Source organism: Mastigoproctus giganteus, chromosome 5 (assembly GCF_048544385.1).
Source record: "Mastigoproctus giganteus isolate SK-2022 chromosome 5, ASM4854438v1, whole genome shotgun sequence".
Classification (NCBI taxonomy): Eukaryota; Metazoa; Arthropoda; class Arachnida; order Uropygi; family Thelyphonidae; genus Mastigoproctus; species Mastigoproctus giganteus.
The window spans coordinates 205923005-205949405 of record NC_143579.1 but is presented as its reverse complement, the minus strand read 5'-3'; the positions used below and the strand labels follow the sequence as shown (position 1 = coordinate 205949405).

The 26401-nt window shown below is 34.3% G+C and overlaps 1 protein-coding gene across 3 annotated transcripts in view; it reads right to left on the bottom strand.

Annotated features, from left to right (window-relative positions):
• LOC150086031 (uncharacterized) overlaps positions 1-26401 on the bottom strand; it is a 371398-nt gene that overhangs the window by 302004 nt on the left and 42993 nt on the right. For all 3 annotated transcript variants that reach the window (XM_090374340.1, XM_090374341.1, XM_090374342.1), the window contains exons 2-3: positions 22142-22251; positions 7572-7645 (exon numbers count right to left, since the gene is read on the bottom strand). In XM_090374340.1, coding sequence (XP_090230466.1) covers positions 7572-7645; positions 22142-22251 — 184 coding nt within the window. The remainder of the gene's footprint in view (positions 1-7571; positions 7646-22141; positions 22252-26401) is intronic.

Below are 26401 nucleotides of genomic sequence, written 5' to 3'. Positions count from 1 at the left end.
AATGTCCGCGATGGGCCATCTAATGCAAACTGGCACGAACTTAGTTTGCCAATAGTTGGTGCCATGATAGAAACCAGCCACTCGCTATCGAGAGCGGGTTAGCTACTGCTTGCACCTTCTAAAATAAGGAGCGTCAGTAGGTCGTCATCAGTAAGTGCTAAATCCGTACCCGTGGAGAAAACTTAAATATTCAGAAGACTATCTACAATTTGGCTTTACCACCTTAATCAGCAATGGCATAGAGAAGCCACAATGCATTTTGTGCAATGCCTTTCTCAGTGCTGAATCTACAAAACCTTCAAAACTGAAACGTCACTAACAGACAAAGCATTCAGAACATACTAAAAAGGATTTGGAGTTCTTTCAACACCATGAAACTGGTCTCAGACGTCAGAGACTTGATCCTACAGAAAATTTTCAGCAACAGAGCATAGCACCAGTGCAAGCATGATATGAAGTCACATAGGAAATTGCCAAACAAAAAAAAACCTTACATGACTGGAGAAACAGTCATCAAACTCTGCATGTTGAAGATGAAGTTAATTCTTGGGGAAGTCAGCGAGATAAAGATGAGACAGATATGTCCGTAGATGCGAAAAAGCAGGTTCTGAATGAAATCAAAGTTTCTCCATTGTTTTCTTTTCAAGCTGATGAATCAACAGGCGTTAAATCTATTAATTCATCAATTTGAAAAGAAAACAATCATGAAATATATTCATTCAGATGACATCAAAGAAGAGTTCCTGTTTTGTAGTGTACTTGAAACTACTACAAAAGTGAAGATATTATGGAGAAGATAAATACCTTTTTTGAAACTGGAGGACTACAGTGGAAAAACGTCTGTAGGGTTTGTACAGATGGAGCACCAGCTATGCTAGGGTCAAAGTCGGGCTTTCAGACAAAAGTGAAAGAACTTGCTCCCCAAGCAAAGGGTATTCACTGCATGATTCACCGATAAGCTCTTGCCAGTAAGACCCTTCCAGCTCCTCTGCAAGAGATACTTAATTCTCTGATCAAAATTGTGAATTACATCAAATCTGAAGCCCTCAACACCTGCCTGTTTAAAGAACTCTGTAAAGACACGAATTCTGATCACGAGGTTCTTCTTTTCTACACTGCTGGCTACACTTTTCTACACTGTTGAAAGGAAATGTTGTCAAGCATGTCTTTGAGTTGAAAGATGAAATCAGGTATTGAAATCAAGTTCTGGAATTGCAAGGGAAACATGACCTTGTGGCTTCTTTAATGATGAAGCTTGGAAGAAAAGGACAGACCTTTTAGACCAGCTAAATAAGCTGAACTTGAAACTTCAGGGAAAGGAAACATATCCAATTTCAAAACAATCTTCAGGCATTTCTATCCAAGCTGCAAAACTAGCATTGGAAAGTAAATCTTGGAAACATTGCCATGTTTGAAAAACTGCAGTGTAGTAGAGGAATCTGAAGGTGAACTGGATGAGAATCTGAAAGAGGAGATTAGTCACCTTGAATCCCTTGAAAAGGAATTTCAGCGGTACTTCCCTGAGCTTAGAGAAGAAGAGCCTACACTGGTACAAAACCCATCCTCTGCTTCCCTAATGTAGCTAGCATTCCCGATGAAGCACAGGATGAATTCTTGGATCTGCAGAATGATTCCTCAGCACCTAATTTGTTTTATGAAAAATTGCTGACTCAGTTCTGGTGTGCTTCAAAACAAAGGTGAGAAACAGACTGAATGTTGAGGATGACATGGGCTTTAACAAACATTCAGCTGCAAATTTTGAAGCTAGTTGCTGAGAGCAAGTACAGTCAGTCCTCGTATAGCACGATAGTTGTGTTCCTAGAAACCCTCATGCAATGCAAAATCATGTAATATAAACAACAGGCCCTATGGGAAAAATGGGGTTAGGTGCAGACCACCCAAGATTGAACACACATTTGTAACCAAAACATTACCAAACAATAAATAATCGTAATAAAATACGTATTTTATTACGACTATTACATAATAAACTATTGCTAATGCTTTTGCTTCTATCGTAAGCAAACTTGTTTTTTGTTTGATTTTCTATCCAAACAGATGACAGCCGTTCCATCTCTTCCAATTCTTTGTGTCTTAATCTAATGGATTTTCTCCGCATTCTTTGTAATTCTCGGCACGTGCAATATCACATGGTCTTTCATTTCGCCTCAAAGCGTTTCACAATTTCATATTTTTTCTCTACCGACAGAGGCGGACTGGGCATAAGCCTTACCGGGGAAACCCCGGTGGGTCGGTGTGCTTTTGGCCATAAACCAAAGTATGAGGCCACTACAAATTTTCCCGGGTAAGAATTTTTGACCCAGTCCGCCTCTGTTTATCGATACAGTATTGCTTTTCTTTTTCTCTGAATCCACAGTGTCTTCACCAGGACACTTCCTTTTCACACCTTTTAATTAAGTATTTTACTCATTTTTTAGGAATAAAGTACAATTACAAAATGAGGAGAAACGCTTGATATACATAAACAAAGCTACGGGCGTATAGCAACTGAATAAACAACACCGTAAAGGCAGAGATTAACACCTCACATTTTACTAAAGCACATTTCTAGGGTTACTACCATAAAACAATAAAAACAATTTCCAGTTGTGTTTCTGCTAGTGGAATTGTTATAAACTGGTAGTAAACTCGATCTAATTGCATTTGCAATTATAATGATAGCTGGAATTGTGTTGGATTTTACGTAATTATGGTGAAATGTGTTTCCCCTTCACTGATATAAAAAACAAATACATTTTCAGAATCTTCTCTTCATTCCTATCATGTTGCGTTCAGTTCGGGTGATTCTGCATTCGACTGCCATTTCTTGTAAACACAAAGGCGAATCATGCATAAGCAAATTCGGTTCGTGTTATTTAAGATATTGTTCCCCTATTTATAAATCATGTATGATCGAATTCGTGTAGTGTAAACACGTGTTATACGAGGACTGACTGTACAACCATCGCATTAAATATTAAGTTGGAATTATATTCTGAAAAATCTATTTTTAATGTGTTTTCTTTACCTTATTAAAAATTCCTTTTTATGCAAATGTGGTGGGGGGTCACAGGTTACTTGACTATTATAAAAGGGGGTTACAACTCGAAAAAAGTTGGCCAATACTGGTCTAGATGATCGGGCAATGCGCCTTTAACTAGTGACTCCATTATTTTCCCTGGAACAGAAGTTTAACATGTCTATAATTATTTGTCGCCCTTTGCACCCCCTTTGTAAATTGGGGATACATTTGCACATCTCCAGTCCATGAACTTCCCCTGAATCTAAGGATGCTCTCATAATTATGGCTAAGGATTTGCTTACTTCCCTTGCTATCTCCTTCAATATAACTTCAATATAAAAGGCACCTGGGGAAGATTCCATCTACCACAGGTGCCTTTTTTATGTTTAACTTAAAAAATTTCTCCTCCTATTACAAAATCACTTAATTCCCTGTTAGAGTTTGATAAGCTTCTGGAATTCCCCTCCTTGAATGTGTGAATGTAGATGCAAAATACTCATTCAGTTTATCAGCAACTTGAGCAGGATCATTAATAGTCTAACCATATATATATATATATATATATATATATATATATATATATAAGAAAACATTTCATATTTCAAATGTAGGCTAAATCATGTACTTGTAGAGTGAGAGTTGGTTATGTGTAAGCTATATGATAACCAAGACAGTAGTATGTACTTTGCTAATTTCAAAAAAAATAAAAAAAATGGTGTTGTGATCTTTATATCCAGATTTCTATTTCCTGGTGGAAGCCTCCCTATCATCCACACCCCTTTACCTTTCCCTCCAATACCCAAACTATCACCCCCACACATTTCCAATTAAAAAAAAAAAACTTTTTTTTGGGGGGGGGGGGCACTCCTTGGCAAGCCTAGACCAAGGGTTTGCTCTGTCAGAGACTTGCATGACCATATGCTTGGCCATGAGCAAGCAACGGTGGGACCATGGTCTTACAAGGCCCAACAAACATCATACCAACACTACACAAAATACATTATATAATCTATACTTTTCTGGCCTTTACCATCTTTTGCATCAAAAAGATCATCACAGGGTTGTTGGGGGACCCCCGAAGCTGCAAGACTTGTAACACTATCTGAACTTCAACACACACTGCTCATTACTGGTTTGGAGGAGAAGTAGCTCAAACCATACCTTTAGCAAAAAATAATATCTCAACTTTTTGTTCAGACCTTGTATTAATATAATCCTTAATTTAGTAGAAATGATATACGTAAAGAAAATGTTTATTTTTTTAATGTTCTATATTGTTAAAAGATTATATACACAAAAGGCAATTAAATGATATACTGTATATATTTGAAATTTATTTTAATGCCAATTTTTTCTGCAAATTAGATTCTTTATGAAAAGGAATGAAGCTATTAACTATATTAATAAATCAACATCTGTCATTGTTGGTGAATATTTGTGTATAAATGATATGTGCTACGTTTGAGAGATAAACTGTATACTTTGCTTATAAGAAACTTGTTTGTTTAGTTTGTTGCATATTCAATGTTTTGACTACCATCCTACAGGTGTAAATGTAGTACCAAGTGTCTCCTCCTTTCATTTTAGCAAAATTCAAGTTTTTATTTGTTCATGTACACTTGTGTGCTAGGCCATTAAGAATTTTTGCTCTTCTAAATGTGATTTTATATCCTAGGAAGCAATGTTACACATAACTGAATACAATGTACTTACAATAAGTATCTAGCTACTTTTAAAAATAGTGACAACCTTATGAAGCAGTGGATAGCTAAAAAATATCAAAAGACATACAAAGCTTATACCACAAAGTTTTCAGTGAGTGTGGTCAAATGGCAAAGGAAAACCTACAGACTGGCTATGGTCTGTACTAAGGGGTATTGAAGAGCTCATAGTCTCAAAAATGATAATAAAACTGTGAATATAATCTTTTGGTTATTTGGTCCTCTACAGAAATAAATACAAAAATATAGGTTCATAACTTTCATTAAGTTTGTTAACAAAGGTTTAACAATGAAAGAAATCTGTGATGATATGGAACATACTTTGGAACATCTGCTCCATCATATGCCATGGTGATAAATTGGCAACAGAATTCAAATGGGAGTTGTGGGGGGGAGCACTGAAGAAGTGGGAAATCAATAACCAATTTGCAAAGAAAACATTGATCCAATTCACAATACGCTGGCAGTAGACCAGCAATTATCAATCCATGAAACAGTGCTGGTTATAGGCAACGCATAACTCTAAGATGGGTCCCAAAGCTTCTCACACCTGATCAAAATCGTGGTCCAGACTACTTCCTCACAATTGTCGGCACACAACAAATTCAGAAAGTTTTTCGGCAAGATTTGCAAACATGGCTGATAAGATCAGCTGTTGTGAATCTCGGTCAAGGCAGATGTCAGAATAATGAAATGCCCAAGTTCACTCTCCAAAGAAGGCAAGAACAGTTTCACTGGGGTAGAAAAAGAAATAGTAAAGCAATGGTGGCAATCTTCTAGCGATTCCAAAGGAGAAAATAATGTTGGACTGTTCTAGCTAGACAAGCCATAATAGGATTATAGCATGCTAACTTATTACATCAATTACAAGATGCTATTGAAGCTAAAAGAAAAGGAATGCTGACAAAACGTCTTGTTTCACCATGAGTGCCCCTCCCACTCAAACAAAAATGAAACTGACTGAAATGCAGTATGTACAAATCTGATCCCAATCAAATTTTTTTGTTTCTGAAGCTTAAATTCAAACTTGTCCAACCAAAATTTCAACGTCAGCCATAAAGTTTTTTCAAGCTTTGACAAACCATTCTACAAGTGTGATGATTGCACTACAGCACCATTGAAACAAATACATGTAACGCTGAGGAGACAATATTAAAAAAGAATACACAACTGATGAAGGTCCACTGCTTCACAGAAGTAAAAATAGCAAATACCTCCATTGCTTCTCAATTTAAACAACACCCTTAGAATATCAAAAGACAGCTGCTTTTCTTACCTCTTTATTTTCTCAACTTCTGTGGAAAAATTTGTGCTCAGTTTATTTCACTCACCAAGTTTCATTCGAAAATACACCTTTTCAACTAATTTGTAATTGTCCCTTTATTTGTAACAACAAAGCTATAAAAATTTTGACAAAATGTGTCAGGTTTATTTATCCAGTTTTTTGCTATACTGCACTACAGAATTTACTAACACAGAAATACACAGTATTACTTAGACTGTTCTGTATGAACTAAAACACTACAGAAAATAATGCTTCCTAGTAGTCCATTCAACACTTCTGCAAGGTTCCCTGTTCGTGACAATGATACAAAAACGAGGAATCAGTGGTCAAACTTGTAAGTCAAAAATATAATACAGTACACTTAAATTTCAAATATGAGATTGCAATCATGTCTTCCAGGAGGAATATAAAAACTAAAAAGAAGTTTATAGCAAAACAAATTTTGCAAGAGTTCGTTAATTTTAAACAATTTTAATTCTGTAAAATTAAATTTGTACAAATTACTCACGACTCATCTGCAGGTGCTCAGTTTTTCCTCTATCTCACCTTCGCTAGAGATCAATAAATAAATCAATGAAACATTAATTGAAGTGGGCAACTTGCAAAAAAGTAAACATTTACTAAGAGGGGAGAACCAGCTATCACATTTGTCAATTGTTATATATTCAGTTATAATTTTTATAAACGTGACATCCTTTACCAAGGCTAAATATTACATTAAATCACATTTAGAATGACAAAAATTACTAAACGCAAAATGTGCATGAAGTGATGAACAATTTGCATATTTTTAGTTTTCCACTGGCTGAGTACTCTCAGTAATTGCACAAAGTAATGCAAAATTCATTTATGTTGTTTAAAGTCCAAAGTACATCTTTGAATTGTTATTTGGTTTTTAGGAGCATTAGCAACTAAGGATATATTGCTCTGGGAATATGCGGTGGTCATTCCCTGACCTTTCCGCATCCTCCGTATTTGGTGGTGACAGGTTCGAACCCCGGTCTAATCAAGAAGCATGTGCTACACACTGCTGCTCCTTCCCACCTGGCTACGGAGGCACCTTACATCTTTGAAATAAAATTTTTAAAAAATAAAATAAAAAGTTCCAAAGTCTGATACAGAATGTAACCCAGCTGTATTACATTATTTTCTATGGCAAGCTTCAAACGTGTTGGTTTTGGCCAACGGAATGATTTCCAGGAACACATTAATTGCATAACTCAAGAGGTATCTGTTAAAAACTGGAAAAAAAACTGAGAAAGCTTTAATTTCAGTTATAACATGGTTAGTTTATAACACGGGTGTGTTTTAAAGTTGTCCCCCCTGGCACCTGCATTATATTGAGTTACGCTGTATCATTTTTGCATATTTTATTAACATTGGGAGAGAATCCCATTTTTCAAAAAATCTGTATGTGATGGAGAAAGTTAAATATCATTCACATAAAATTGGCCAAACACCATAAACCACTACAGGCCTTGTAATTTGAGTTTATTTTCCTTTCAATCTTAACAAAATAGGTGATCATAATAAACCCACTTACTTTAAATGTACTGGATCTAAGCATGGTGGTCTTCTTTTTGTGTAAGGATGGTTTGAAAGTTTTAACAGTTCCTCCTAAAAAAAAAGACATAACTTAAGTTGGTTTTTTTTCTTACAGAATATTGAACTGTTTATTAACAATAGCTAAAAATGCAAATGGATTTACAGGAGAAATAAATAATAGCTACAGATGAGTTGCAGGTGACTATTGCACATCATTCCAGGTGTGTTTATATTCCTTTTCTTACAAAACAAAGCATAAAAACTACAATACTCAGTGTCAACAACATATATAATCACACTACCACAAGAATGAACTTTTGGTCAGCACCAGATGCAGTCTATTTTAGGAGTAAAGGGATGACAGGGCAATTAGAGTATTTTCATTCTTAGATTACAGGTAACCCTCGTATAACACTGTAGTTAGGTTCCTATAAAATATCGTGATGTGCGAAACCGTGTTATACGGGACTAAGGAAAAGCACGAAAGGGGGAGGTTGCATTCCAAAAGCTAACAGAAATACACCATTTCATTAACAAAAATACACAATTCTAAATTTCATGTATCTTCTGCTCTCTTTAAAAAATCAGTAATCTGGGTTTGTTTGCTTTTGCTTGATAAATCTTTATGAATTTCATTATATGGAACTAAGCATTTTTGAAGCTCTCTTTAGAATCTGCATTCAAAAAATAAGATTCTAATTGATCGGCTATGTCTTCCTGTATGCTTTTTAGTGTAAAATTTGGAAGTTTAGAATTTTCATCTGCACTATCATCTTCTGAATTGATTTGATTTTACCTCCGATGCCATTTCCACAAAATTCGCTTCGCCAGTCTTTTTCTACCAGAAATTCTTAAACGTCTTCAGTAATCAATATTTTTTAACTGCATGTGTCCTGAAGTCAATTTTCTGTTTTGCTGGACAAAAAACCATGTTGCCCTCACCTGAGCATCGTTGTGGGAAAAAAAAACCCCACAAAACCCATTGACGGGATTCGAACTCAGAACTCAGTCTTTTCCACCCAGTGTGGGGAGGAGGGCGATTCTATCAACTGTGCTACCCACAACAGCTTCAGTAGTCATATCACCAACACCTTCCACTCCCACTGATGTAGCAAGTTCTACTATCACACCGATTCAGTTTTCTTCCCGTTCAATCATATTTCCTGAATGAACTGACCATACATTTTTCCACATGCATTTAACGTTGATGGTTTTACTTCTTTCAGCGATAAAGCTATGATTCTGATACAGCCCACAATTGAGAAATGTTTCCATGCCTCCCTTACTTCAATAGATTCAGAATCAATTTTTTCAAATCCATAGTAACGATTTCTGATGTAATGAATTTTAAAGTTGGATATAATGTCTCGATCTAATGGCTGAATGAAAGTAGTTAACTACAAATACAATAAATAAAATTAATACAATTTTATTTATTGTATTAATCTAGTATAACTGCGGTGGTAGGAACTACCTTCAACATTTGGATGGCCTGGTATGCTATCCAATAGTAATAAAACTTGGAAATCTAGATTTTTCCACAAGTTCAATAACACAATGTAACATGGGAATTCCCCAACAAAATAAAATACAGGGATTTCTCAATATTTTTATTTATTTATTATTATTATTTTTTTTTTTTGAAGAGTCAACAGCGGGGATTCAAAAGAGTAGAAATGTTTAAAAATTACATCCAACAATAATATCAGGGTTTCCCCCACACAAAAGCTCAAAAATACCGTGTTATGCGAGGTTTACCGAAATTCTCTAACCATGTTAGAGCAAAACCGTGTTATATACGTACCATGTTGTAGAAGCACCGTGTTATATGGGGGTTGCCTGTAACTTTTAAATTTGAGCAAAAGTAATCATATAAATGTATAACAAAATAACATACAGAATCTATTCTCGTCTCACTTCAAATTATGTCTATGAGAGAAATATCTGGTGAGTATGGGCTTGAGACAACCAGGGTCCTGAACTGGATATCATTCTCCTCTTTCTTGGTGATTCCCTTCTACTTCTGATTCTCTCTCTCTCTCTCTCTCTCTCTCTCTCTCTCTCTCTCTCTCTCTCTCTCTCGGTAATTCAGTTTTTTTTTTTTTTTGCAGCATAAGCCTCAGGCTTCCTTGTACCATATGCTAATAATAATAGATCTGCATTCACCCACTTTTGAATTCATTCTCATGGCAGCAGGACTATAGGTAACAACCAACAAAAATATCCGTACAAACTCTGATTAATTAATAAACAAATTTTATCGTGAAGCCAAATTAATAACTGAAGTAAGAAAGAGATTGACAAGGCTCTAATCATTAACTCCCTTGTATCACATCATGGCAAAATTTCAGGTCTTTTCAAAATTGAGGCTTAAACTTGTGGCTTTTTTCTCAACAACCCCCCATTGTTTAACCAGACTCAGAATGCCTATGCTTATCAAATACCAACATGTACAACAATATCACCTTTTTATGTCCTAAAACATAACTTCAAAATATACTTGAAGGATTGTTAGAAAAGTGGCAACTATGTTTTAATTCTGCAAAATACAAGGGCTCACACATGGGGAATAATAATAACCCCAAAATAAGTTATACACTTGATGGGAATGAATTAAAACAATAGAGCAAGAAAAGGACTTCAGAGTTATGATATGGTTGGACACTAAGTTCTCCAGAGTGTAGACAGTATCATGGCAAGAAAGGCCCATGGAGTCCCATTAATGATTTAACAAATATTAGCTTGTAGAGATACAGATAATTTGAAGACCACATTAGGAACACTGTATCCAAGTATGGAGACCACACCAAAAAACAAAAGACCAAGCTCCTTAAACAGGTCCAGAGACAGATAAGGCAACATGCTTACTAAGGTTGGTAAAAGGACAACTATGACATAAGACTTCAAATAGCTGGACTAGAAGACTTAGTAACTAGGCATCTAACTGAGCTGTATAAGGCTCTGAGAGGGGAGAATAAAATGAATGAGAATGAAATTTTCACTGTTATGATTCCAAAACTTGGGACCATAAATTCAAATTACAGGGTAAGAAGTTTTGACCCGACATCTCTATGGGTGGCTGAGACTGAAAGCTTGGGATGATTCAAAAAGCCAGCTGGATAGGTACCCACAGAGGGAGTCAAACAGTTTACTTTACTATTTATTTTCCTTTATTGGTTAGCAGCAAAAGTCTATCTTCCTTGAACTATGTAACTAATAAAAGTAAATGTTTTGTTGTTGTTGTTATTTGGTTTTTAGGAGCATTAGCAACTAAGGCCATATTGCTCCAGGGATACGCAGTGGTCATTCCCTGACCTTTCCGCATGCTCCATATTTGGTGGTCATGGGCTCGAACTCCGGTCTAATCAGGAAGCATGTGCTATGCACTGCTGCTCCTACCCACCTGGCTACGGAGTCGCCACTAAATGTTTTGTAATATCACCCCTGACAGATATATCCCGGCCTTATAAAACTCATCCTTACCCTGTTTCTCTGACAATGGTCATCAAGGATAACTACTTCCTGTGAGATCGGTGCATCCTGCTCACATGGTTATCCTGCCATGCAACCATATGCATGAGGGTAGGCTCTAGCATTAAGGTAGGCAGCTAAATATTTGATGAGGCACCTGATTTAATTCCTTTAAGGGCAAAGACACTTCTCTTCAAGCACAGTGTTCTCCCCAGGACCTATCGAATGGGTGCACCGCCCAGTGAATTTAACTGACCGCCTGGCTAAAATTTAAGTGATTCTCGTGGTACCATATGATGTTGCTCATTGATCTTGATCAATATTAATTCGAACATCAAAGTCAATGCAACAGGGGCATATAATGTTAAATTATGCAATTAATTTTTTTCTCTGGATCACTTAAGTCAAATTTATAAATAACAGAAAATTTTGTAATATTGCGAAGTATTACATTTCCCAACCCAGCTACTTCATAATGCCACCAGGCAGGCAAGATTTCTGGGGGAAAACACTGAAACATTAAAATTCATTCAACAAAAACCACTTTCGGTGTGGTACTATTTGGTATGTTAATCTGGAATTACGGTTGCCCATGTGCAGTACAGTAAACCCCCGCTATTTGTGGTATCTATATTCGTGGTTTCGCGATCGCTGATTTAATATAAAATGAAACCTAAAAAAATGTGAATTTTAAATCGCCGTGAATATTTTCCGCCATAAAAAAACATGGGCGTGGCTAAAATTATCTTTCCCAGTCAAAACAGCACTCAGTGTGTGTGTGGGGGGGGGGGGTGACAAAATCGCGAGCATGGATGTTTCTAGCTAATCCTTGTTCTATATGTGTTATGCGCTTGTCATGGAAGATTTCGTCGTTTGCTTTTAATTTATATGCTTATAAATTGAATAAATTTATCAATTGACATGCTTACAAAAGTGATAAATCTATCGTTTTGCAGTGTAAAACACACTTTTTCGAGTGTGTTAACGGAAGAAAGTGACTTTATTGTGGACAAGTTCTTTCTAACCCGTACAAAAATATGGCTACGAATAACAAGAGAAATGGGAAAATATGAAAGAAGGTGATGACATTAGTGAATAAAATTGAGTTATTAGATAAATTTTATAATAGTGAAAGCCTCAGTGGCAAAACATTATAAAATCAACGATACGATCAATCAAGAAATCAGAAGAAAAAATCCGACATAGTGTCCGTGAAAACGCGCTAATTGCTTCAAAAATTTGCTCTGTAACTCGTGATGTTAAATTAGAAAAAAATGGAAAAGGCTTTAAATCTGTGGATAGAAGACTGAACTCAAATGTTAAGTTCCCTCATCATTCGTGAAAAAGCAAAACTCTTTATCAACACTTTAGCAAAACTGGTGATAGCACTGGTGGGATAAGTTTTTTTTTGCTAGCAAAGGCGCTGGTTTGAAAGATTTGTTTGAAATTTCTAATAAATATTACATTTAATATTAAATTGTTATTTATTTTCATTTCAATGCCATATGCTTGCATTTCACTATGTACTGTCTATGTACATAGTCATATTATGAAGGTACATATAATACAAACATAGACAAAATTTTAGACTAGTTTTTCTTATATATTTCATACTTTGGAACGGAACTCCTTTATTACTATGGGAGCCATAACTCAGTATTTGCGACATTTCTCAGAAACGTAATCTCCGCGAATAGCGGGGGTTTACTGTACTTGCATTTATCAATGTTAAACCTCAATTGCTATTTCTCAGCTCATCTGCCTGATTTTTCTAGGACTTGCTGCAGTAGCACACTGTTTCCTCTCATTAACCACCCTGCCAACCTTTATCATCTGTCAACTTATATAATACGCTCAATATACCTTCATCAATATCATTACACAGCAATGGTACATAGCATGCACCAAATTAAAAAAAAAAAAAAAATTAAAATGGCTATCACAGTTAGGTAAATATTAACTTTAATGTTCCTTCAATATATTTGACTTTTAATCTGCATCTCTGATTTTGTTGGAATTTGAGAAGTACCCCAGCAAAAAAGAAAAAGAAAAAAAACAGATTTAAGTATTAAGCATTCCACAGAAAATTAGCACCAGTTCATGTAACAATAGGCTTAAACATTTGTTTAAATTGCCATTACTTTGTAATATTAGTAAATTAATAAGAGGAGTTTACCTCAATATAGTACGTGAAACACTTCCGAATGATACCCTCCAGAAATTAAAACGGAAAAAACGACAACTTACCGGTACATTAAAGTAAAATATAAATAATTAAATAATCAATTTAACACAATTCAAAATCAATTAAAATTCAAATTAACGCAATTAAAAGAATCTAACGAAAATATTCAAAACGATTTTCCTTCCTTTATGGCCTCCTTAATGTTCGGCGGCCATATTTGATCTCCGATGCGTGGACCTTTACGCGCATGCGCGAAGACACATAATCACTATTTAAGTTGCAGGTTTAGCCTGATTCGGTAATTTTCATTCCTGTGATCACGACAGTCGGTCGAAAAGCATTGTCAGCTTCAGGAAGGAAAATCGTTTTGAATATTTTCGTTAGATTCTTTTAATTGCGTTAATTTGAATTTTAATTGTTTTGAATTGATTTTGAATTGTGTTAAATTGATTATTTAATTATTTATATTTTACTTTAATGTACCGGTAAGTTGTCGTTTTTTCCGTTTTAATTTCTGGAGGGTATCATTCGGAAGTGTTCCACGTACTATATTGAGGTAAACTCCTCTTATTAATTTACTAATATTATTATCAACGTAGAACATATTGAGTATTACAGCTCTGATTCATACTATCTAATTAATTTTCAAACTCTTATTGACTATTTCATTCACTTCCTGTCTCTCCAGTAGTATACAATCGATACACACAATTATGGTAGATTTTTTGAATGGCTTGGTACAAAATTACATTACATCTACACTAAGGTACTCGGCCCAAAGTTACCATATTTCTTTCCTAAAATATTGCCTTCAAAACAACATCGTTCCGAAGTTTGCCAGGGTGAATTTAAATCAAAAAATTTCAGGCATAAAACAACTATCACTGGCAACATCACGTAATATTGTTAAGCTTGCCTTAAAATCTCGATATTCAGATAAACAAAAATACCTTTCCCAGGTTAGGAAGCTTCGCGATAAATTAAAAAATTATCTACATCCGAACGATTGGTCTATATTGAAGACCTCCATAGATTTGCGACGGGAAGCACAAGCCTCAGAAATAAAAAACAGACACGTTAATAAGTTGCAAACATTATCGAATAGTTCAAGACACGTTCATGCGAATTCTAACACATTGTCGCGAGCTTGCGACCAAGTTCACACGAGTTGGGTGACATCCCCCCCCACAGACACATAACGCACTACCACAGAATATGTCGGCTAGTTCACGAACACCCCCTCACCCAGTATCGAACGAACCGACATATCAACAGGTTACAAATCTTTCCTCGTGTACACTATCGCAGGACCAGATTTCACTTTTATCCAAAGGATTAAATTATAATTTACCACCTCGAAAGCTGCCAAAAAAAGAATGCGTAATTGATATTGAATTTGGACTTCGTAGTGTTCCAAAAAAAAAAAAAGATGTATTTATTCAACAAGTTAACCAAGTAGTGAATAACATAAAAGAAACGCGACTTCCTAAATTGAATACACATGACAGTTCAGCTTTACGAGAACTTCGAGAAAATAAGGACATTATTATACAGAGGGCAGATAAAGGAGATACAGTGGTAATACTAGATAAACATGATTATATTAATAAGTTAGATTCAGTTGTATCTGATAGCTCCACTTATTGTGAAGTGGACCCGACACTGTTTACCAATTTGGTAAATCAATACAATAAAACGTTAACCACATATCGTAAAAACGACTACATTACTATGGTTCAGTTGAAGGAATTGAAGTCCAGAACATACAATATTCCTGCACTTTTTGGTCATGTAAAATTACACAAGCCTGGATTTCCGATTCGACCTATTGTTTCCTACAGGAACTCGGCATTTTCAGCCTTAGCCACACATGTATATAACATTATAAAACCTTTTAGACAGGTTATACAATTTGGGATTAAGAATTACGATACATTATTTAATAATCTTAAAGACTGTAGACTCGGCGACAATGACAATTTATTCTCATTAGATGTTACATCATTATATACGAATGTAAACGTTGAATACACATTAGATATTATTTGGGATATGTTAAATAAAAACTCGACACCGATTAATTATACGAAGCTGCCGATAAAGGAGATTTTTCACTTAATTAAACTATTAGTTGAGGCTAACTACATCACCTTTCGAGACAAGGTGTACAAACAAATTTTTGGATTACCAATGGGTTTGAGCCTGAGTGGCTTAATGTCAGAGATCTATCTCTCAACGATTGAGCAGATACATTTGACACCTTTTCGTCCCCGTATCACATACTATGGGAGGTATTTAGACGATGTTCTAGTTATTACCGATAGTAGTACTATCCAAGATATTTTACATTCGTTTAATAATATTCATTCTAGACTCAAATTTACATTGGAAAGGGAAGATACGGATACTAAGTCATTAAACTTTCTAAATTTCACGCTTACCCAGGACTCGAACAAAATACAATTTAGCATCTATCGAAAACCCACAAACACCGGTATGCTTCTACATTATAATAGCTACCACCCGTTCACCTACAAAAGATCGATTATCTTTAATCAATTTCTAAATGCCTATAAATATTCAACAACAGATTCTGCTTTAGACTCAGAAATACAAATATTAACTAGCAGATTCTTGAACAGGGGTTATCCCATTAACACAATAAATCGAATTAGGGTACAAGCTAAGGATAGGATACAAAATACTGCACCAATCAACAATAGTAATATCAAAAAATACTTTATTTCTGTCCCATATGTTGAACAGTGGCACAAACAGCTTAACAGATTCTTTAAAGATACCGAATTTAAAATTATAGCTAGGCCTATACGGAAGTTACGCACTATATTGAACAATCGCTCGGTTCTTTCGGCGTTCGCAACACAAATTAATGATCTAGTATACAACATTTCTTGCGGTGATTGCGACTCGTCTTATCAGGGTTCGACGCGGTTTTCTCTTAATATCCGTGTAAATCAACACGAAGCCTCAGTTCGTGCTTCTCGTTCAACAGCGTCAGAATTAGCCTTTCATGCCATTAACGAAAAACATACTTTTTTATTTAACGAGGCCAAAATACTTAACGTTCAACGTAATTATACGCGACTATTAATTGCAGAAACCGTTGAAATTAAATTACACGAGAATTCTGTTAATGTTCGGCGGCCATATTTGATCTCCGATGCGTGGACCTTTACGCGCATGCGCGAAGACACAATCACTATTTAAGTTGCAGGTTTAGCCTGATTCGGTAATTTTCATTCCTGTGATCACGACAGTCGGTCGAAAAGCATTGTCAGCTTCAGGAAGGAAAATCGTTTTGAATATTTTCGTTAGATTCTTTTAATTGCGTTAATTTGAATTTTAATTGTTTTGAATTGATTTTGAATTTTGTTAAATTGATTATTTAATTATTTATATTTTACTTTAATTATTTATATTTTACTTTAATGTACCGGTAAGTTGTCGTTTTTTCCGTTTTAATTTCTGGAGGGTATCATTCGGAAGTGTTCCACGTACTATATTGAGGTAAACTCCTCTTATTAATTTACTAATATTATTATCAACGTAGAACATATTGAGTATTACAGCTCTGATTCATACTATCTAATTACTTTGTAATAAAAATGAATGTAACAGGCTGGAAAAATTACTTCTAGAGGGATGTATATGTCTAATATTAATTTGTTTCATTTTGATTTGATGTCTTACACATCACTGTTTCAGTTTGAAGTGTGTTAGATTATTATCATTTTTGGTGGATAACAAGTTTTTTGGTTGATGTCATTCAGTCTACTGTTGTCACTGGATTTTATATTCTAGACAGCTGATTGTGTAAGTGGAATTCTTATTTTAAGAATTCCCCGTAAGAGCAATCACAATGCATCAGCACTTCAATTCTGCATGCAGCCATCTTTGGTGTCTGTAATACTAAAAAAATAAAATAGTAAACAGTAAACCTTTATAATTACATCAGCATAAAATATTATTCACTTCATTTTCAATTTAATTTTGACTTTTATTTATGATCTCATTCACATATATTATATGCTTAACTGCAAGAATTCTACCATGCATGAGAAAGTGGTAAAAGCAAATCTGCATCTAAAATTCTTCAATATTTTAAAAATATTTTTCAAACAAAGTGTACTGAAAAACTTACTTTAAACTTCTAAAAATAATTTTTTCATATGCTGAAAATATATTCCACAGGATATCTCTGTATGCATTTATATGCTTATTAAAATACCTGATAACTTTTGATGATTTTTAATACTGGTTTAATGTTAATTTATAAAAACAATAATTAAAAAATTATATTTCTTACATCCACTATACCAGTGGTTTTCAACCTTTTTTAATAATGGCATCCTTATTAAGTAATTTTTCTTTTGTGGCACTCCTACTCAATTTTCCACCTGTCAGATCCGATTGTGTGTGTGTGTGTGTGTGTGTGTGTGTGTGTGTGTGTGTGTGTGTGTGTGTGTGTGTGTGTGTGTGTGTTATTAAAAAAATGTTATATGATTACACACACACAAAAGTTAACCTAACGTAATATTGTATGTAATGAAACTTTTCTTTTATAATGTGAGGTTTTTTGTATTTTTTTTTTATTTTGGAATTGTAAATAGAATGAGTTGACATATGCAACTACTATCATTGCAGTTTATAGAACACAATAATAAGAATGTATCATTTATAATTAAATGAATATATATATATATATATATAAAAGTAACTTAAACCCAAATTACGTGGCAACCTGGAATGCTGTTGCGGCACCCCGGTTGAAAACCACTGCATTATACGCTCAAAATAATGATTATCTTAAAAGTGCCAAATTTAATTTATTGCCATTATTCTAAACATTTCATTGGTATCATAGTGAACTCAGATGTGCCAATTAGCTTGGCTCTTTAGGGATGTGCTAGCTAATGGGTTGATAAATATTGAAACAGTAAGGGGTCCAGCACTAAACCCTGAGGACTCTACTACTAACAGTCCAAGTAGTGCCCATTTATAACAGTCCTCTATCACTGAACCATCCCTTTCATATCACTAACTTGCCCCGGATAACACAACACCCAAATTTGTGCAGAAGTTTTTCATGTGGAATAAGGTTAAAAGGTCTAGTGAAAGCTAAGTATATTTATTTATTTATTTTTATTTTTTTTTTTTTTTTGCATCTAGTTCCTCTGTTACTGCATCATAGTAGCTAAGCAGATTGGTCAAACAAGATCTCTCCTTAACAAATCCATGCTATGATTTCCATATAACATCATTCCTGTCAAATTGATTCTGCAATACTTCTCTAACCACTGACTCCATTATTTTCCCTGCAACAGAGGTTTAAGGTCTGTAATTATTCACTTTGCTCATTGATCTCCCTTTATGAAAAGGAGAGATATTTGCACATCTCTCCATTTGATAGATGTCCCCAATTTATGTCCCCATACATTGGGGACATCCAAGAATGCTCTCCTAATTAGGGCCAAAACTCTGCTTACCTCTTTTGTGCCCTATATTGGACAGATTCAACCCACCTCTGGTTCCTTATTTACTTTTTTAGCTTCAATAATTCCTCTTCCACTTTCAGCTCAATTATTAGAAAACCATTTAGCCCCAGTTGTAATCTGGTTTATTTCTCATATTACCATTGCTAAAAATTTCCTGGGTGAATCTACATGCAAAATATTTAGTTTGTTTGCAACATGAATCATCAATATTTATGCCATTCATATCTAGTGTGCCAATGTGATTCATCCCTTTCAATCTGGTGTTAACATAAGCAAAGGATTCTTTGCTACTTTTCTTTGCATACCTAGCCAAAGAGTTCTTATAATTTGCCTTAGCAATTGACTACAGAGTTTTTACTTACTGGGTTTGGTACTTACTAAAATGAATGGGATGATAATAAATTACCTGGGGAACCCCAGGTAATTTATAATCAACCCATTCATTTTTGTCCTCTGCCCCTAGTCTCATCAGCTAATCTGGCATTCACTTAGTTCTAAACCTTGAAACTATCTCTTTGTTGGTATAAAAGGCTAAATAGCTTCTATAATTACTTCCCTAAATGCTTCCCATTCGGAATTTATAGTGGTAGCGTCATCAGTTGATCCCAATGAAAGGAATTTAAAAAATAAGGCAGAATATATTCATCAAGGTGCATTCACCTTGACGAATATAAAATCTCCTCCCTTTACCCTTGATAGTAGTTATACCTTGAAGTAAATTCCACATGAATATATCATGATCACTGTCCCCTAGTGATTCCTTTACCTGGAGATTCTTAATCCAAGAAGAGTTGTTGCTGATAATCAGATCAACAGTATTGCGCGCTCGCTCTCTCTCTCCCTCTCTCTCTCTCTCTCTCTCTCTCTCTCTCTCTCTCTCTCTCTCTCTCTCTCTCTCTCTCTCTCTCTCTCTCTCTCTCTCTCTCTCTCTCACTTTTCTAACATTCTGCTGTAGAAAGCAGTCATCCAATAAATTCAGAAAATTTCTGCTACTATGCAAGTAACTAACGCACAAGTTTCAGTCAATATCTGTAAACTTAAAGTTTACATATATTTACAGATAATGGTTTACATCTGTAAACCATTAGTCATTCTGATTTATTGGCCCATTCTATCTTTTTGTGTATCCATTCATTGTACTCATCACAGTCATTTTGTAGGAGTAATCGCAGACTCCTACCTACATTTTAGTTTTCTCAGTGCTCATGTCACACCAAACTGACTCAACTCTCACCTCCAAGCAAAAAATCGCAAGATCAATGATCTCGCTATCAGCTTAAGATCTTCCCATTACTCATCTCTATTCTCCTTAATGTCAACAATTACTACATAATCACTTAAAAGCTAGCCAGGAACAACATGCACCATGCTCATTTGAATAAGTTACATGAATAAACATAGATAATGATGTTATGAAGCAGTGCAAAATTTACCATATTTAGAGGATTACATCTTCTGAACCAGTTCTACAAATGTTAGTGATTTAAGATTTATCACACCATCCACCTCTTTGCATAAAATATAAAAAATATTTTATGTGAAGATGTAATGAAACTAACAACTTTTGTTACCTCATCTAGAGTTTAATTTTTCTGGCAATTTTATAACAGTTAATGATTCTCTATGTAGCAGCAATAAATCCAGATGAAATTGGGTATGACAGCTGTTTTGTTAATGATTAATCTATTATTTCCTTACAACACAGGGGGCATACTCGGCACTGATTTCTACATATTTTCACAACAAATGAAATTTGTTTCACTGGTAAGTGCTGCCCAGAAATGGAAAACAGTCTTCACTACTGATTCTGCACTGTATAAATGCAAACAAATCAACACTGTTAAAAACAGTGCTCAAAACAACACTGTGTTGAAAATAATATTCATTTTCAACAGATTATTCTTAGATTGTTAGATTGTTCTTAACATCAGAAAATTTCAATTTACAGTTATGCCGAATGATTCAAAATTCATAAAACCCAAATATTAATGTTCAAAATCTGCAGAACTCATAAAGTTCTGGCCTGTGCAAATTTTTAATTGCCCTGTATTTGATAATTATATGGTTTAACTAATAACCAATATAGCTTAGTATTTTTGATGCCACATGGCAGCACAAATAAAACAGCATCTTTAACTAAATTGCCTTGATTCACTAATTGACTACTATCGGATGTATGACAGCCTGTTTCAAAAATAAATCTTGAAACAGGCTGTCATAGCAGTGTCTCAACACTTAAATAAACAGCAGACCAGTCTTTTAGAGATTCTGTTTCATCAAAGTGGTAAAATACTTAAAATTGTGACATAGAAGTTTGCTCTGTTGCAAATACTAAGGACACTGCAATGTTCACTGTACTTTAAAATCTGCTGGCCAAAAAAGACAAGTGGACATAACAGTACAAATTATAGCCACTATTTTTCTGGCTCTTCTCCTAATGTAGTAGAGGAAAGCTAAAAATTAGTTCTACCTGCTTTGCCAGTAGAACTATAACTTCTCTTATTGCATATGGTTTTTCAGCATTGGACTATTAGTAAGAAACAAAAGGCAAACATCACTTATTTCCAAACATTTTTTTTTTAATTCTGTGATGAAGGCTTATAATTTTTTCCATCATAGATGAAATGTAGTATAAACTAGGCATGCTAATTCTGTATAATACTGGGATTGAAATGTGCTAAATTAGCAAATTATGGATTTCAAGTTAACAAATACCTTTGAATGCTTGTACTGAGGATGAGGACCAAGTGCTTTTTGCAAATCATGAATTCTTATATTTTATAAAATGATTATTTGTTACATAATGTTCAAAATTCCACATTACTTTAGCATTAATTGTATATATTTAAATTTTTCTTCTACTCTACTGAAAAGTCTCCCGAGAGAGAGAGAGGGGATCATAATGTAAAGTAACACAAATTGATTGATGAATACACATTTGTATTCCAAATTATAAGATATTAATCTGCTGAGCTAGGTTTTGGGAAATAAAAACAGGATATTTGAATTCTGTAAAAAAAAAAAAAAAACACTTGTTGGAATTCATTGTGAAAAACATTATTGTATGCAACTTCAACTGGAAATGTCTAAAATGGGCATTTGAACAAAACAGTATCTTTGTTTATGTTAACCTATTAAATATCTATATATCTTTCGTTCAATTTTTTGAATGAAATTTCCTACAACTTTTCCTGCTAAAACATTTATGAATATTTACATTGCATATAATGTAAAATGTTATTAGTTAACTAAACGCATTAAGAGGATATAAATATGAATTATACACAAAAATTAATTTACATGTGGTATAAAGTGAGTATGCTAATTCTGAGTAATACTGCAATCACAATGTGCTACATTAGCTAATTATAATGGATTTAAATTCCACATAAATACCTTTGAATACTGGTACTGAGGAAGAGGACCAGGTGTACCTATACTTTTATTGGAACTTCTTGAAGAAGGTCTACTACCTGATTCACTTTGTTCCGATGTATGATTTCCATCTTTGAAAGAAAAAAAAACAATATCAAGAGGGTAGTCAATAGGGAAGACTTGTATGCAATATCAAGATTCCTAAAATTAACTCCAATACAGTTTGTCATGCAACTTTCTAGAGTTAATTGCAACTCAAATACTGGTTTACACAAAGAAAAAACTAAATGTAATTCAATTACAGGCTATAAAAGGAGGGATCGACAACTGACAGACCACATGTGGCCCACAGCGTTTGACTGATAAACTACCATCCAGGGTTAGTCCCAGGTTACGACTAAAGGGACCCACCCTCCTTAAGATCCAAATAATGTGGATTTTTGTCTCTACATGACAAGGATTCTTTGAAACACTGTTTTAGCCCCCACTTAGAAAATCCAAGTACCACACCTGCTATTATTTATGAATTTTCGTAAACTAAAAATGGAGAAACAAAGAAAGATGATAGTGTTTGGCATACTTTAACCTGGCTGAGGTAATACTATTATGAAAATAACAGGCGCACAAGACTGACAGAATTCAATACATCTTTCTCTGAAAAAGGATTTTTATATACAGTAAAACTCAGATAAGAAGTTTTTCAAGGGACTGGAAGTATAGAACTTCTTACATGGGAAAATGACCTAAGGGTATGAAATATTAAGTATACAAATAAAAATGAAAAGATCCACATACATAAGTTAAAAATGATTTTTTAAGTACTATTTCAGAATTTATAAATATTTTAATCTATTTTTGGGAAACATTTTTAAACTAAGGATTTCTAATTGCTTAGCATTCTGTTCATTAAACTCATTACCAAGTTGGCAGAATGAGCTCCTTTGGAGTTTCAACATACCTTAAAAGGTCACAATTACAATAAGACCGAGCAATAATCCACTTAAGTAATTCAGAACTGTTCAAAGCCATCAGAACTTAACGTGGTCGACGTATCCAATTACGGATATCAATGAAAACAATTGCAATATGTCACTTCCGTTATATCAAAATGTTTCTACTAAAAATTCTTCAGCGCTGAAAGCCTCAGACTATGGAAAATTCACTAATCGAACAAGTTAGTGCCAAGCATCATTTTAGTTTGTAGTAAACCACAGAAGTAGGTGAAATGGCAAAATGGCATTGTTTTTGTTATATCTCATATTGTGAGTGCCTTCACCAGTTGTCCTGATACTGAACTACCTCAAATAAGCAATGCTCCAGCAATGGATTCTCAAATATACAACACTTTGCCCATAGATTCTCGGGGCAGATACCATCACCACAACAACCCCTGGGTGGTGGTATCCGTAGAGAATAAGTAACATTAGTCTTCTCCACTAGTGAAGCATTGCTTATTGCATGTAGTGCAATATCTGGGCAACTCATTATGAAGGCATTCACAATATAAGATACATGTATATCAAAAATGATGCCATTTCACCTACTTCAGTGGTTTACTACGAACTAAAATGGCACTAACTTCTTCGGCAAGGCATTAACTTGTTCGATTACCAAATGTTTATATTGTTTAATATTTAATGTTAAAAATAAATACTTTCTATATTTAAAAATGTATTAAGTGGGAAAACACCATTATAATAATACATTGTGTATTCTTTATCACAAAACTTTTCATGCAGGAAAACATTTTACCTGGGAAACTTCTTACATGAAAAAATAATGCATTACAACATACAGCGTTCAAACTGGGACTTAAGAAACTAAACCTAAAGGGGGCATTCCTGCATAAAAAGTTTTCCCCTAAAAGGGGAAAACTTTTTATGCAGGAATTTCTTATCCAGGTTCTACTATATATTCTGCTTAGATTATACCAATGCTTGACCTTTTATTAACATATTAGAATACTTATCAAATGTAATTTTATTCTTTCTTAATGAAATAGTTTTTAATTCTGCTAAAAAAAAAAACCACACACACACATACAAAACACACAAATGTTCATTTTAAAAATGTATTAGAAAAAATGGTGGATTGTTCAAGTACACAGGTTGCAAGACAAAATAAAATAAGAGTACATAACATAAAAATTTCTCATGCAATAATTAAAATTATTCAATATAATTAAAATGCATAAATCAAATATAAATTGATGGCCACAACTGTATTAATTCACAAGGTTTGGTTTTTTTTTTAAGAGCATAGCAACTAATGCCATATTGCTCCAGGGATATGAGGTGTGGAAAGGTCATTCCCTGCCCTTTCCGCATCTTCCGTATTTGGTGGTCATGGGCTCGAACCCCGGTCTAATCAAGAAGCGTGTGCTACGCACTGGTGCTCCTGCCTACCTGTCTACAGAGGCGCCGTAATCCACAAGGAGGGTCAAGTTTTATATAAGAGGCCAAAATACAGAAAAGTATAAAAATTAAGATCTTGCAAGTCTGAAACAAAAGGAAATGTGTTAAAACAATAGTGTACATTAACATACACTGAATTAAATAGGACAAGTTATCACATCCAACATCAGAAACAACAGCCATCATAACCTACCCAGAATAAGTTTATCTCAGTATACCAATGTACACAATAAAGGTAGAAGTTAAATTAGTAGTAGCACCATAGAGGAGACTTGATTGAGATGTTTAAGGCTCCGAGAGACAAAAGCAAAATGAATGAGGACGAAATTTTCATGGTTATCAATGATTCTAGAATAAGAGGCCATAATTTCAAGTTACGGGGGGGGGGGGGGGGGTTTAGACTAGATTGCAGGAAGTTTTATTTAAGCCAGCAAGTTATAAATTACTGGAATAAGTTATCTACATGGGTGGTAGAGGCTGACAGTTTGGGGAAATTCAAAGATCAGCTGGATAATTACCTAATGAAGGAGGGAAATGCGCAGGTTGTCCATTTCCTTTTTCCTTATCTTTCTATACATTAAAATAATTTTCCTCTTAATGATATTTATTCAGCCAATGGGAGAAGAGAAATGTGGGTTGCATGGTAATACATAAATACTAAAATACGTAACAAAAGCTTCTTTCACTGTGGTAAAACAACTTCTGTTTAAGCATGGTCGCATGCTATGTTTATCTAACATGACCACATGGTACCATGCTTGATTTCCATATGTAATGTATTTATTTAAATAAACTAAAAGCAACAAAGCATAATATTTTAAGATTCTCTATCTATATAATATTAGTGTAGATACACCATATACAACTCTTAAAGAAAAACTACAACCGTAGTATGAAAAGTACCCACTGATGAAAAGCGAACTAGCTTTGAAACTAATAACCTTAATGTACAGCCCACTAAGGATAAGTGACAGTCTCTATTAGTGAAGTGTTACTTATTCAGGGTAGTGCAATACTTGGTAACTCGTGAAGGATGAGCACAATATGAGATACAGATGAAATGATACCTTTCACACCACGATCATAGTTTTTCTTTAAGAGTTGTCTATGGTGTATCTACACCGATATTATATAGATATAGTAACGTATTCATAGCTGAGGAAGAGAGAGAGAGACAGAGTCAAAAGCTTCTGTAAGTATTTCATTTTATTTTATCAAAAGAAACAAGTGCAGCAAGCAAAGCCCCCTAGTTAATTATTTTTTTTTTAAATTTTCTTCTTATTATTATTTTATTTATTTTTTTTTTGTTACTTTATTTCATTATTATTACTTTATTTTTATTTATTTTTTTTTGGCTGGTGCAGCATAAGCCATAGGCTTCCTTGCACCATGTGGCCATTACTAATACTAGTAAATAGCCAATAAAGGAATTTTGCAAATTTTCAACATAGATAAAGAGGGTAATCTTATGCTATATAAATGATAAATTTTATTTTATTAGATAACAATTAAAATGTACCTAATATAGCAGAATGCTATATTAGGTACATTAATGTTAGATTAGGTACACTAATGTTAGGTACATTAATTCTGCTATATTAATATAGCAGAATAAACTGAACTGCATAATGTTTTTATAACTGAAAGGTTTTATATCAAATAGTGCACGCACACACACGAGCCAAAACATTATGACCAGAGTGTCATTATACAAATCGAAGCAACTGCAGGTGAACTACAGCATGTGCACGGGTTGGGACACGGTATAAAAAAACACCTGATACTGAGCTCCGTTAATCAGTGTTACTCTTGTTCTTCGGATGGGAAAGGCAGTAGACTTAAGCGAGCTTAACAAAGACCAAATTGT